Source organism: Castor canadensis, chromosome 1, assembly GCF_047511655.1.
Source record: "Castor canadensis chromosome 1, mCasCan1.hap1v2, whole genome shotgun sequence".
Taxonomy (NCBI): Eukaryota; Metazoa; Chordata; class Mammalia; order Rodentia; family Castoridae; genus Castor; species Castor canadensis.
Window position 1 is genome coordinate 112,308,741 of NC_133386.1, and position 13,274 is coordinate 112,322,014.

The 13,274-nt window shown below is 37.8% G+C and overlaps 2 protein-coding genes, 8 non-coding genes and 2 pseudogenes across 46 annotated transcripts in view; 9 read left to right on the forward strand and 3 right to left on the reverse strand.

Moving 5' to 3' along the window:
* LOC141410456 (TATA box-binding protein-associated factor RNA polymerase I subunit D-like) overlaps positions 1-13,274 on the forward strand; it is a 32,158-nt gene that overhangs the window by 5,866 nt on the left and 13,018 nt on the right. For 16 of the 37 annotated variants that reach the window (XR_012450058.1, XR_012450056.1, XR_012450060.1 and 13 more), the window contains 7 exons: positions 1,908-1,945; positions 3,081-3,125; positions 3,467-3,514; positions 3,911-3,991; positions 4,281-4,309; positions 4,520-4,550; positions 5,709-13,095. Coding sequence is in view for 6 of the 37 variants with exons in the window: in XM_074080896.1 (XP_073936997.1) it covers positions 1,908-1,945; positions 3,081-3,125; positions 3,467-3,479 (96 nt within the window). In the remaining 31 variants the exon portion in view is untranslated. Of the gene's footprint in view, positions 1-428; positions 502-1,727; positions 1,946-3,080; positions 3,126-3,466; positions 3,515-3,910; positions 3,992-4,280; positions 4,310-4,519; positions 4,551-5,708; positions 13,096-13,274 lie in introns of all 37 variants that reach the window. The other 21 variants (XR_012450027.1, XR_012450034.1, XR_012450067.1 and 18 more) reach the window with 13 other exon arrangements.
* LOC141416729 (small nucleolar RNA SNORA40) lies at positions 199-294 on the forward strand (annotated as a pseudogene).
* LOC141416627 (small nucleolar RNA SNORA18) lies at positions 1,367-1,466 on the forward strand (annotated as a pseudogene).
* Positions 1,990-2,061, forward strand: LOC141416756 (small nucleolar RNA SNORD5). The gene has a single exon (XR_012441349.1). It is a non-coding gene; the product is annotated as a small nucleolar RNA SNORD5 (small nucleolar RNA).
* LOC141416559 (small nucleolar RNA SNORA8) lies at positions 2,890-3,027 on the forward strand. The gene has a single exon (XR_012441218.1). It is a non-coding gene; the product is annotated as a small nucleolar RNA SNORA8 (small nucleolar RNA).
* LOC141416600 (small nucleolar RNA SNORA1) lies at positions 3,240-3,373 on the forward strand. The gene has a single exon (XR_012441238.1). It is a non-coding gene; the product is annotated as a small nucleolar RNA SNORA1 (small nucleolar RNA).
* On the forward strand, positions 3,608-3,681 carry LOC141416549 (small nucleolar RNA Z40). The gene has a single exon (XR_012441216.1). It is a non-coding gene; the product is annotated as a small nucleolar RNA Z40 (small nucleolar RNA).
* LOC141416620 (small nucleolar RNA SNORA32) lies at positions 4,026-4,146 on the forward strand. Its single transcript, XR_012441251.1, has one exon. It is a non-coding gene; the product is annotated as a small nucleolar RNA SNORA32 (small nucleolar RNA).
* On the forward strand, positions 4,342-4,473 carry LOC141416579 (small nucleolar RNA SNORA25). Its single transcript, XR_012441226.1, has one exon. It is a non-coding gene; the product is annotated as a small nucleolar RNA SNORA25 (small nucleolar RNA).
* Positions 4,587-13,274, reverse strand: part of LOC109676305 (centrosomal protein of 295 kDa-like) — a 50,532-nt gene continuing 41,844 nt past the window's right edge. The window contains exons 19-30 of the mRNA XM_074080780.1: positions 10,219-10,322; positions 9,679-9,781; positions 8,691-8,936; positions 7,979-8,118; positions 7,031-7,181; positions 6,090-6,706; positions 5,667-5,807; positions 5,319-5,388; positions 5,121-5,237; positions 4,935-5,031; positions 4,764-4,860; positions 4,587-4,684 (exon numbers count right to left, since the gene is read on the reverse strand). Of these exons, the coding sequence (XP_073936881.1) occupies positions 4,646-4,684; positions 4,764-4,860; positions 4,935-5,031; positions 5,121-5,237; positions 5,319-5,388; positions 5,667-5,807; positions 6,090-6,706; positions 7,031-7,181; positions 7,979-8,118; positions 8,691-8,936; positions 9,679-9,781; positions 10,219-10,322 (1,922 nt within the window). The 3' untranslated portion in view covers positions 4,587-4,645. The remainder of the gene's footprint in view (positions 4,685-4,763; positions 4,861-4,934; positions 5,032-5,120; positions 5,238-5,318; positions 5,389-5,666; positions 5,808-6,089; positions 6,707-7,030; positions 7,182-7,978; positions 8,119-8,690; positions 8,937-9,678; positions 9,782-10,218; positions 10,323-13,274) is intronic.
* LOC141416717 (small nucleolar RNA U2-30) lies at positions 9,869-9,934 on the reverse strand. The gene has a single exon (XR_012441317.1). It is a non-coding gene; the product is annotated as a small nucleolar RNA U2-30 (small nucleolar RNA).
* LOC141416719 (small nucleolar RNA U2-19) lies at positions 10,048-10,127 on the reverse strand. The gene has a single exon (XR_012441323.1). It is a non-coding gene; the product is annotated as a small nucleolar RNA U2-19 (small nucleolar RNA).

Below are 13,274 nucleotides of genomic sequence, written 5' to 3' on the forward strand. Positions count from 1 at the left end.
GTAACATTACTGTAGTAAGAATTGAATTTTGGCTGGGGATGTAGTGTGGTGAATTACAAGATCCTGAATTTCAAGGTCCTGAACTTAATCCCCAGCAGCATAAAAAATCATCTTAGCTTGTTTCAGTCACCATTTTTCTTACTGTGATCATCATTGTGTAGCTGATTAAGGTTAAATGTGAATGAGTAGTGCACGGTTAGCACTTGGGTGTGTTTTTGTTTAACTTCTGGACAAAGACTCAGGTGCAAAAAATAAATCCTCTTTAGCAACCCAGAACACACGAGAAGGTATAAGGATACCTAACAGTTTAAAGTGATGACCATTAAGGTTGACTTAAAGAACAAAGTGTAGAATAGGAAGATAACTTTCAGCTGCGTTCAATCGCCATTCATGTTGTGATGCATGAAAAAAGCTCTTTACTTCTTAAGGCTTCTAATTTGAGACTTGAGGTCTGAAGCTGAAGACATCCTTCTGTGAGTGGATCATGCTTGTCCAGATGTAGTAAGTACACAAGTCTCCAAAGTTTCATTTTATAAGACTTAGAGCTTTAATTTCCAATTACATTTCCAAAAAAGCAATCAGATATGTAGTTATGTAGTATCAGTTTCATTTTACTTGAAAGGATTTGTAAGTAGAGCTTTTGAGTTTCCAGGGTTTAGGCATACATTTATCTGGAATTAATTTCAAGTGAGCTAGGGGATTTAAATTAAATACATTAAGATAAATCTGGTAAAAATTAAGAATTACAATTTTCTTATGTGAGACTGGTGTTTGAACTTGGCCTTTTTGCTTACAGAGAAGGCATTCCACCTGAGCCACACCTTCAGTCCATTTTGATCTGGTTATTTTGGCAATGGGATCTCAAAAACCAGAGCTGGCCTGATCTCAGCCTCCCAAGTAACTAGGATTACAGGGCATGAGTAACTGGCACCTTCCTACCTGATTTTTAAATTATAGCCACCTAAGTTACTAACATTTAAGTACTTTTCCATTTGTGAGGTAAAAATTCATCTCAGGTAAAACTGGTGATCTGGAGTGGAATATGGGAAACAGTGAAAGTGATATTTAAATCTTTAGTTCATCTGAAGTAGCTGGTTGATGGTATTATTTAGTAGCCTACACTTTCCTGAAGAGCTTGATTAAAAATACTTTGAGGCTTTTTTTGTCGGATATGGACAATGCTAAAAATTGAACCCAGGGCCTCACGTGGCTAGACAAGTTTTCTACAAGATATAGAAATGATTTCATTTTTGTGATTAAAATAGATTTTCCTGTTCATGACTATTCTTGCATAATTTTGCCAGAGCTTATCAGTTCTTGATAATTACTAATTTTTGTACTTAAATTTATTAAAAAGTCAATAAACATTGAGGTCTATCCCGATGAGGCTTCCATACTATAGCCACACATCGTTGGAAATGCCTCATACAGTAATTGTGTGGTTTTGCTTTACTCACAGGGCCTTTTTTTTTTTTTAATGTGCATACTAGGCTTGGGTCATTTCTCCCCCCTGCCCCCACACCCTCCCTTACTACCCACTCCACCCCGTCCCTCTCCCCACTACCCCCTCAATACCCAGCAGAAACTACTTTGCCCTTATTTCTAATTTTGTTGTAGAGAGAGTATAAGCCATAATAGGAAGGAACAAGGGTTTTTGCTGGTTGAGATAGGATAGCTATACAGGGAGTTGACTCACATTAATTTCCTGTGCGTGTGTTTCCTTCTAGGTTAATTCTTTTTGATCTCACCTTTTCTCTAGTTCCTGGTCCCCTTTTCCTATTGGCTTCAGTTGCTTTTAAGGTATCTCACAGGGCCATTTCTTAGGTCTGTGGTAAGTAAACTACAAGACAGTTACAAAGTTTGAAAGAACTGCTAATATATATACATATATATGTTGTTTACCTTAGGTATTGGCAGAAATCCACATATCCTTAGTGTGTAATAGGTAAGTTTTTAGTTGGTGATTAATGGACAATCTTTGAAAACACAGTTCAGATGATGAATTTGACTGTTCAACTGCTGAATGAAACAGACATGAACTAAAACTTAATTCTGACAGAGCTGGAGATAGCTATTAAGGTCAAAGAGTAAACTTAGTTTTTTTTATAGTGAAGTATTTGAGTATCCTTTCTAAGTCTTTGATTTGGCACTTTCGCTGTAGGAGAACTCATTGATGAAATGGGTAAGTGAGATAATTTTTAACTAACTTATCAAGGACTTTTTTTTTGGTAGGAGGATCTCAGGGAACACCCCTAAGTTCTAGGATTTGAAATTATAAGAATTACAAATTTGCAAGCATAGCATTCCAGTACTGTTAAAAGTACATTATTTTAGGTATAAAACAAGAGCTCAGCAAAAATATTTGGTACCATATAGGACATACAGTAAGATAACTCAGGCTCAGTGTTGTGTCCCCATACCTTCTCAACAGGAAGTAGAACAGGAGAATCAAGCGTTGAGGTCAGTCTGGGCTATATAAGAAGACCTTGTTTAAAATGTCAAGATTCTGACTAGTGTGCCTTTTATTTTATGGCTCTACTGGGATGAGAACCTATTGCCATATTGGGCAAGACCAAACTAAAGCTCTATAGTGATTTGGCTTAATTTGATGTGCATATTATGGAGACCAGATAAAGATGACTAGGATTATATAGTTTGTATTTAGATACCATTCTTTTCAAGGGGTTACAGCATGTGGGTAACTGGAGTTTGAACTCAAGGCCTCACACCTTCGAGGCAGGTGCTCTACCATTTCAGCAATCCCTTCAGCCCAGGATTATATAATTGAAAAAGTTCTGTGGTTCCTTAGAATGACAATTTGGAAATAAGGGTCGAATTAAATTTCTCAGCTGCAGTGCAAACCTAAGAAGGTTGTTAAGTGTAGTCAAATGCGATGTGGTATCTGCACTCAGCAGTTTATTCCTGCTGGTGTGTTCAAAGGACAGTGCAATAGAAATTCAGTATGTGTCATTGTTGGTTTTCTTGCCTTTGTGCATGTTAAACCTGGTATTTAATATTGACACATTATTTTCATGGTTTCTTGCTACAGCTATAAATAGTAAATGCTTTTCTTTTTCTAGGGTGTCAGCACTTGAGATCCAGGAAGGTCCATCTACTCTAAAAATGTAAGGCTTTCTATTGCTTCCAGCTGCTTGTTTTCCTCCTGGCAGTGTAACAGAAGAACTTGATAGAGATTCAGAAGTCTTTTGCATGTTGCATGAATCCTCTTGAAAGGAATTTGCCTCATTCCAGATGAGAAGGGGGCACTGCTGATTGGTGTCCTAGATTGGTCAATGTGGCTAAATTGAGACACAGGTCATGCTTCCATCACAGTAAATGCATTGCAGTGGTGACAGTGAGATCTGTAACATTTTGCTTAAGCTCATGGATGAAAAGATGCAATGAGAAAAATGTTTCCTAGAAAAACTTGGTATTTATAAAGTGCTTTCTATAATTAATCTCCTAGGACTGAACAATAAATTGCTTCAGGAAATTAAATCCCACAGGTCCTCAGGTAAGTATTTTTAACTTGTTACTTCAAAAGCAGTGTAGGTAGTTTTGTAATGTTGTAAACCATTATTATATGTATAGTAAATTGCCACTGATAGGATGTTATGATGATAGGCAAAATGTTCAACTGCTCTGAATTAAGCTGACTGATAATAGCCTTTCTGAACATCCAAACACTGCAGAGGCTCTAAGGAACTTAAAACATGCATGCATTAAAATTAGTGTTCACTGGGCACTTATTTTCCCCTCATACCCTAACTGCCCTTGAAGTAGCAAGCCCCAGTGGTGGGATTATTCCAAAATACATTTTATAATTGAATTAAAACCATTGAGAACCTAAGTTAGGTGCATTTTCAAAGTTGTTTTGTTCTTTCTGTTTTTGAAACAAATTTTTCCACAGATGGGGAATTTTGAAGTTGCCATCAATAATTCCAATCTGCAATTCAAGTGGCCACATTAAAGATGAAGCCCAAATTTCGTGGCAAGTAATTTTTTAGATACCTACAGGGATAAAATGGTCATTACCAAGGCTTTTAGAATGCAGCTTCTCATTTGCTGTGGACATGACCATAAAGAAATTTCCCACTAGGTTTTCTATATGCTACTTTGTTAGCAATCAACCTATTGGGGACACTACTGCCCAATAAAATAACCACACAATGATTTTTCTAATGGTAACTTCATTGCTCATGAGATTTTGTAACAGTCAAATACTGTGCAACATTGCAACATTTGTAATTGTCTTTCTTGGTTATGTTTTCGTCATGCAGGACAACTGGATTAAGCATCTTTTAAAGAGGTATGCACACATAAGAGAAATCTAATATATGTAGGTCATTTCAAAGAGGGCTTTTAGGGCTGTAAAACCAAGAGCTCTTAACGCTGTGACCTGAGATTGAAGTTCTCTATGGGATGCCACAGTCACTCAGCAGTAGTGCTGTGCTTTGCTGAGGAGAGACACAGATGGTGAAATGGAAAAGTGTTGTAATTCTCTTTCACTCTCTTTTAGGGCTATCCTGGAAGAAAAATCAACTTTAAAGGTAACCTTGATGTGCAGTAAAACCAACCAAAACATGTAAAATTATTAAATAATTTATTGACGTTAAATAATTTTGCCTAAAAACACTGTAAAAAGTCAGCATGTATTTTTGGCTCGAAGTTTCTCTAGTGTTTTCTGTGGGGGGAATAAAAATCAAATCATTTCAGTATACTTTTTACTTTAAACATAAAAAACTGGGGGATACCCTGCTCACCTTATGAAATTCTTTTGCTCTTGCTCTGTTTTGAGCATAAGCTTGTTTCACTTTCTCTTCCTTTTGTTGTTTCACTTCAGCTAGTTGATCATATAATCTGTAAGAAGCTGATGTAGAATTAAAAGAAAACTAATATTGCAGAACAGTGAATCACAGTGAAACAAAAACTACCTGAGAGCCCTTTGATGTCTGAGGACTTGTGTCTTTCTTTCCTCAGGAAGCAGTGCTCTAACTTTATTTATACCCCTGAGGTGACTTACAGATGAGCCTGAAAAAAGATGAATAAGTAAACAAAATAAAAGGGCTGGCAGATATTGGGCAAGACTCCAAATTAAAGGTTACCTAAAGATACTGTACCTGTACAGGGTTGAAAATTTATAGTTTTACTCTGTATTTCCTTCTGCCTCTGACAGGCTTTCTCCATAAATGACTTTTCTCTCTTTACAAATGGTTCTTGTAAGTTCCCTGATATGGCTATAAAATTGGGAAGATTTCGTTAAAATCTTGAATATTTTCACCTCATTTAGCAGTTATATGTAGAGGTGAATGAAATACCTGTAGGCTTGTTCTCTGATACAGCTGGATCATCTGGGGTTTCTGATAGAAGAGGCAGAAATTCACCCACCTAGTTGCAAAAGTCACAGATGAGTTTGTAGTTCGTAGTTACAGGCCAGGTAGGCCGTGAATTACCCCACACCTGGCTTGTTGGTTCTGTGCCTGCAGATCATCCGCTTTCTCATCCTTTTCTTGCTATTGCTGATAGCAATATTTGACAAATACTTTCTTCCAGGTGTGTTATGAAAAAGGTAGATGGTCGAACTATATGAATCCTACATATATAGAGGGGTTTTCCTATAAACTGTCAGTTTCTGCTCTCTAATGTTCAAATGCTAATAAATTTACCTGAACAAAGTTTTTTGTCTCGTTCTCTCTCTTCTCTTCTAGGGTTAAGTTTGCAAAATCTGCTTCAGCAATACTGATGTCACTGGTGCTTACTAAAGTGAGTTCTGGTTCTTCCATTATACCACGGCCAGATTCTGTTTCCTGGGCAATGGAAAAAAGGAGGAAAAAAGCCTTGGAACATTTGGTACAAAAGAAATACTAGAGGGGACTGTGGGGTTTTCTCTGCTTTTGTTATTTTCAGTTTGAGGGCCTCATGCTTGCTGGGCAGGTACTCTACCACAAAGTCCTACAAGTGACTTGGAGAACCAAGCAGGTTAACAATGAATTCATTTTGGAGTTTTTTCATGTTTGTTGCTTCTCTTAGCATTTAAGTTTCTCCTGAAAAGGAGCTTGAGTTCTATTAACATGAGAGATGTCACTTACCCAGATTGGAATTGAGCTCTGGAATGAAAATGACTCTCGACTTGTAAGGGGCTCTAGTCGTGCTAGTTGAGATAGGTTTCTTAGGGCTTTTGGAGTTTCCTTAGTTGAATTCTCAAAATATTTTTCACTTGAGAATGGTGTCTGAATTGAAGTTCCCATTTCCACTGTTCTTGCCCATAATTGAGAGTCAGTTTCTTCTCCATGTGGATTTACAGCTAAAACCCTACAGGTTATATTTTTATCTTCTGTGAGTCCTTGACTTTGTAATACTGTATCAATCTCTCTTTTTGAAAGTTCTTCAAAGCCCAACTTTTCTTCTCTGCTTTCTAGTTTTATTGAGCTCTCACTAGAGGATGAACCACATGGAGTACTATGCTGTACTCGTAACTGATCAAACACAGTAGTGTCATCAGATGAACTGCACATGGAACTTTGGAAGCGAACGCTTTTTTTCTTATTTTGTAATGTTTCAGTCTGTTCAGAGGGACACTTGTGATTATCCCTGCTTTCAGAAGAATCTCTTGCTTCAATGCTAAAAATACTTGGTAGGTCAGCATGCTGACTCTCCTCCTGAGAAGAAAATTCTGGCAGAAGTTGTTGAAAAGATTGTTCAGATCCTGCATGAAGAAATTTTAAAGTTACTCAATAAAACTTGAATAGATAAATCCCACCTAATAATGAGGTCACCTCCTGCAATATTAGTGAAAATCTGTTTTTCAGACACTGAAATTGAATTTAAGAGCAAATACTCAGCCTTCAATTGAGTCTACATATTAGCTTGAACAAAAAGTTCTAGAAGGTAAGTTGAGGGACAAGGGGCAACTCTTTCATTTTGAAGGTTAATATTTCAAATGCAAGCAAACTGAACACCAAGGACAAGAAAAACCAACAGGTTCAAAGAAGTGGAACCATGAAGTCTTTACTAATTTAGCCATACATACCCTCAATATTTTCTATAGCAAAACTCTGAGCTGCAGCATGAGGGTCAGGTTGTCTTGTGTTAGGAAAAGAATGTAAGCTGGTTCTCCTCAGTGCTGTAAAAGAAACTGTTCTGGATGATGAAGTACATCTTTCAGTTGAAGAATCTGAGCTCTGTCAGAAACATGTAAAGGCTGAAATCAGTTGAATCCATCATCATTGTGTTCCCTTAATATACTAGCATACCCTAATTCTAAAGACTCGAATATTAGCCAGGTAACATAAACATACTTCTCTGGCAATTGGAACTGTAACACACCTTGGTTGTCAAGTTTGAAATCGGCTTTACTAAGTGTAAGAAGGCACATTAAAAATTTTATAAAATCATACCTATCAAAGTAAAAGGCCAACTCGCAGCACACCCTCCCCGACAGAGTAACTTGCCCAGGGTGGGTCTTCCAAGTGCATAAGCCACCACACCCAGCAGATGTAGAGGTTTTCTTGTAAGAGCCACTGGAGAGCTTTTAATAAAACAACCCCAGCAGTTGGTCTGGGGTGGGGGAGGTATAGCCTGAGCAGTGGGATTTTTTTTATCAGTACTTCAACTAGGAGCCTCAAAACCTAAGCCATGCCCCTAGCCAGTTTTTTTGCTTTATTTTTCAGATACAGTTTTAGACTTTTTGCATGGGGCTAGCCTTGGACAGCACTCCTACCTAGGGGCTTCCCAAGTGACTGGATCATAATTAACCATAGTTAGGAACCACCACTCCCAGTTTGTTGAGATGGGGGTCTCATTAACTTTGTATGGGGGTTGTCCTTGAATCAAGATCCTACTGATCACCTCTTGAGCACCTGTATGAGCCAGTTTTTTTTCCATGTGATTCTAACAGGCTGAGAGGCCACCAAGGTTTCTTTTCTACAAAAGAACTATTCTTTGAGATTCACTGCAATGGAAGAGCTCTTTAATATACCTGGTAAAAGTCTCTGTTGTCTTGAGAAATCACAGAGGAAGATGACGATAAGTCAAAGTCTGGATGAGCTTCTAAGGGTTTAAACAGCTGATGATGCAAATTTGGAAAAATGTGTTCCAATTCTGGAAAGTCGAGGTTGACTGTTAGAATTTTGTGGGGGGTGGAAAAGGAGACATTTTAATTTTTAGGTTTTTTTGTTTACCACCTAGAAAAATACTCCTTTAGAATGCAACAAAATTCTTTTTTTCATGTTTAGCAGATGCTTTCAAATTAAATCCTATATGATTATCTGCAAAGTAAAAGCAGGGATCCTTTCAGTGATCAAAGCTTTGGATAAAGTACCAAAGCCTGATGAGATCAACTAGGAGGAAAGGAACTTTACTGTTCTTACTAAACTTATTTCAGGACTAGTGACTTAATAAGAAAAGGTTCACTGTGTTCAGTGCTGTGGTGGGCCAAACATGTCCTTTAACCTCCAACATCTTTCCCTTATGGAAGATGAATAAGTTAATGTGCCCATGGTCTCGCTGAATCCAGGCCTATCTGGTCTGAGCTAGAGCTCAGCCATAGTAGATGAAAGTATCTCTTCATGCCCTCTCACAAAATGCCCTCAGTATTTCTATGGTAAAACATGAAGCTCAAACAGTAACTGCTTAAAATGTATAAAAATCATATAAAAGAGGAAAAAAGTTTTCCTTTAAAATAATTTTACCCCGGAAGTCTGATTTTTCAGGAATCACATTTACTTCCTTTATGTGCTTTTCTGTCATCTGCCGGAAGTGTATGTGACCAGATGTAAATTCTTCCACTATAGGCAACAGAGATTTATGAACATCTGAAGAGTTCTGCTGATAAATAGCTTGTGTTGAAGGAACTATAGAATTTAAAATATCTGTTTCCTTTTGTTTACTGGCGATAGATTCTTGTTCCTGATGGTCTATGTGCTCCAAAAATGACTCTGAAAATTGAATTAAATGAAAAGATTTAAAGGACAGTAACACTATTGAAATCAGGGCCTCCTGCTTGCTAGTCAGGCACTATACCCCTTGAGCTGTGCCCTCAACCATTTGCTTTAGCTATTCAAATAGTGTCTTTAGTTTTTCCCCAGGCCAGCCTGGACTGCAGGTGCTAAGATGACAGAAGGTACCACCATGCCCAGCTTTTACTGGTTGAGATGGAGTCTTTCTACCTTTTTACTTGACATGGCCTCGAACCAACAACTCAGCCTAATATTTAAGTACTTTTAATGGTTGGGTAATTTCTTAGAAACATTCTAGTAGAGAAGCATGGCTATGTAAATAACCAAGAGCTCAGTGGAACAAGGTAGATTTTCCATATATGGGAAAAGGTGACACTAGCAAATACTTCCAAACGTGCTATGGATTTACAGACCACACCCATGACTTGCAGTCATTTATGGAATGCCATACTGTCCAATAAATTCTATTCAACATAAAAACTTTCCTTTTGAGGTGAGCTAATCACTTGGAGCCTGAATTCAAACCCCAGTACAGCACGGCGAAAGCCAAAACGAGCAATCAAACAAAAATCCAAAAGAACAACCAAACCAAAACAACAAAACTTTCCTTTTCAAGCTTAAAGACTCCCCACCCATGCATTGTGAAAAAGTAGTGCTTTCTCCCACCATTATACTACAATTTAACTGGTCTTTCCATTTGTTTACAGTCTGATGCTATTACCTGGATCTGTAAGGCTCAACTCTGTGTTTTCATAACTTAAAAAGCTCCCAGTAGACACAGTTATTGAAGATGATGGCTCATGAGATATCTCTTGTGTTTCAGTCTAAAAGTTAAAGGGAAATATTAGAGCATGATTATCAAGCAATACCTAGAAAAAGTTTAAATCACCAACATGAGCAGTTGTCAATTCTGAGCTCAGGTCAAGTGTAGAAACCTTCATAGTTAGGTCAGTAGTAAAACCTTTTCATCATTGCTCAGAAAGGACTAGCCTTACACACACATGTGCCCCTCCCCCCCCCAAACACACACACACACACACACACACACACACACACACAAGTCTATTTTAAATTACTTTGTAGTTTTGCTTCTCAGAACTCTAGAGATCATGTGTCAGGCAGACTGTGAGGTCTTCTGATACTCAGATTTGGCTATTTTCATCATTGATCCACTTCAATAAAAGCAGATCTCAGAGAACACAGATTTTACTATTTTGGTAAACTAGAGAAAGAATTCAGCATACATGAAGACATTACTAACCTTATCACATGGCTTCACAGTTGGACTCAGACATGTATACTCTTCTTCCTCCAAAGCATAACTTAACACTGCATGATTCTCAACATCAGGTTTCTGAACGTTGACTAAAAAATGGGTTTTGAAGTTCAAAATGGAGGGGGATAGATTAGGACAAATTAAATTCTTAGCACCAGAGTCAACATTCCCTGCTCTCCTATAATTTCCTTTAATATTTTGCTTCTTAAAGTTGCTTTACCTTAGACCAAACAAACTCACTTTGGTTTTTTAATGAAACAGCAGTCACTGCTTTAATAAAAACAAAAGCAAACTATTTGTCACTGTTACTCCATAAATAAATAAATCCCTATAAAAACACCTGACTACAGCCTAAAAGGCGGAAAAGACTCAAAGTAGTGGGAAATACTTTTGTCATTTTAATGTGGAGAAGCAAGAACAATCATAAGTACAGTTTAATACATGCAGAATGATAGAATAAAGTTGCCATTTTGTGAATCAGCAGCCATTTTATCCTCAGGCCTCACTTCTTGAGAAATGGAGCTTTCAGGTAGCTCCACCCCCAACAGAAATTCTGGTGCTCTAAGACAGCTCCGCCCCTAACAGAGACTCCTGCACCTGCGCTAACTTCCTTAAGCTCCCTCTTCTATAAAAACCACACCTAGCCCAGAGTCTGGGCTGCACCATCTTTCCCTGGCCAGCCTGGCAGTTCGAGCCTGCTATTAAACCTTGCTCTTGGACATGACACTTTTCTCATGCGCTTTCTTTGTGAGCAGCATTTTTCCTAACACAGAAGAGACACTGAAGAAAAATATCAACGTGTAATCAGTGATTGTTAATAAGTGATAGGAAAATGAGTAATTTTTAATACACCCTCCACTTTTTGAGATGGGATCTCGCTATGCTGCCCAGATTGGCCTCAGAAATCCTGGGCTAAAACAATCCACTTGCTCATCCACTGAACTGATGAGACTAAAGATATATACCACCAAACATGGCTTTGATTAAATTTTTACTTATTGCTGTTAGCAATCTAACCCAGGGCTTTATGTATGCTAAGCAACCATCCTATTACTGAGCTATAACCCCAGCTTCAAATTTTACTTTGTTTAAACCTTTTAGTGCTTCCTAAACTCACAATGAGCTTAACAAATTATTCCTAATTATATCTGACATATTAGAACATATCAAATGTATACTTTCTGCTGGGTGTCAGTGGCTCAGGCTATAATCCTAGTTACACAGGAGGCAGCAATCAGGAGGATCACAGTTTAAAGTCAGCCCAGGCAAATAGTTTGCAGGACAATATCTCAAAAATACCCATGCAAAGCAGGGCTCGGTGGAGTGGTTCAAGTGGTAGAGGACCTGCCTAGCAAGTGTGAGACCCTGAGTTCAAACCCCAGTACAAAAAAAAAAAAAGTTCTGAGTATTAATATGTGTTTGAATTTGTGAGAAAGCTCTGAAACAAAAATTGTTCCACTGAATACAAAAATTTTGGCCTTATTACCACCATATTAATTAAGAGATCACATATGCTAAAGGTATATTATTTTCTTAAATGTTTGTGTAAAATATTTTTAAGTGGAAACCCAATACATAAACATGTACATTTACATGTGTATGTGCGTGCATATATTCACTCATAAAACATTACAGGGCTGGTGGAGTGGCTTAAGGGGTAGAGTACCTGCCTAACAAGCATGAGGCCCTAAGTTCAAACCCCAGTACTGCAAAACAAAACAAAAACCGCCACAATTATATCATAGATAAATAAAGCAGAAACAAAATAGCAAGTATCATGTTCATTTTGTAAGTGGTCTATTTCAAAAGTGAGTTAGGAGTGAGAAGTTAGTCTGAAATTTCTCAGTTCGATCACAGGTATTCACTATTATCTATAATGTACCAAAAGACCACCTCAGAGGAGAGATGAGTGAAGAGGGTATCATTTGGGTACCAAGAAGAAGTGAAAAGTAAAAGAAAGAAGCAAAGTCAGACATTCAAAAATTCACTGGATAGAACCCTGGAAACTGGAAGAGAAATTAAGTGTTATTAGTTTAGATTTGGTTCTAAAATGGGGAAGTAACATGAAAGCCACACCTTGAATATCTTCCCAAAACATGCACAAGGCACCATTTCCTGCTGTCCTACAAAAGCAAAGGGTACAAACTCAAAAGTTGGTGAGTACACCTAAAAGGCTAGTAAGAAATTAAAGTGTGAGGTATTGACCAGTATTAAGTGGCAGGGAGAAAATGGAGAAGTAGTAATACAATTAAGACACTTCTAAAATAAAAATAATCTAAATTGAGGCAATACTTTCAGAAAGAGAAAAGCAGCCCTGACAGAGTAAGGGGCCAACCCAGAATTATTAGCTAGGTCTTGGTGTTTCCCTGTTAAACAGCAACAATTTCATGGAATGCCAATGCCAGAAAAGGCTGCTCGCTTTTGTGTTTTGACAGGGTTTACTGTGTAGCCAGGCTTGGGGGCGGGGGTGGGGGGAAGCCTCTCTGTGATTGTGGAAGGCAAAAATAAGACCACTCATAATCATGTCTAAATGCAGACAAAACCATGAGTATTGTCCAAAACACAAAAATGATCAAGCATCCCTTATCCTGGTGACTGCTGTTGCTTCACTAATTACAACTTTACCTTACTGCATTCTTCCTTCCTTCCAGATAAAACTTTCTTATGGCACCCCATAACAGAATTACCTCTGCTTCCTGACAGCACCCAATACAAATATGCAAAACCTTGTTTCTTCCCCTGCAGATAACAAATCTGTGGATTTTCAAGTGCCTCCTATAAAAGGGCATAGTAAAAAAACCTACACACATTCTTCCATATACTTTGGATCATCTACAGATTGCTTATAATACCTAATATAAAGTAAGTGTTATTTATGTAAATAGCTGTTATACTATATTGTTTTGGGAATAATGACAAGGGATAAGTCTGTACATGTTGATATAATTTTTTCCCCCTTTTGGCAGTGCTGGGAATCAAATCCTGGGCCTCATGCATGTTAGGCAAGTGCCCTACCACTGGGCTATACCACAGCCTTTGAA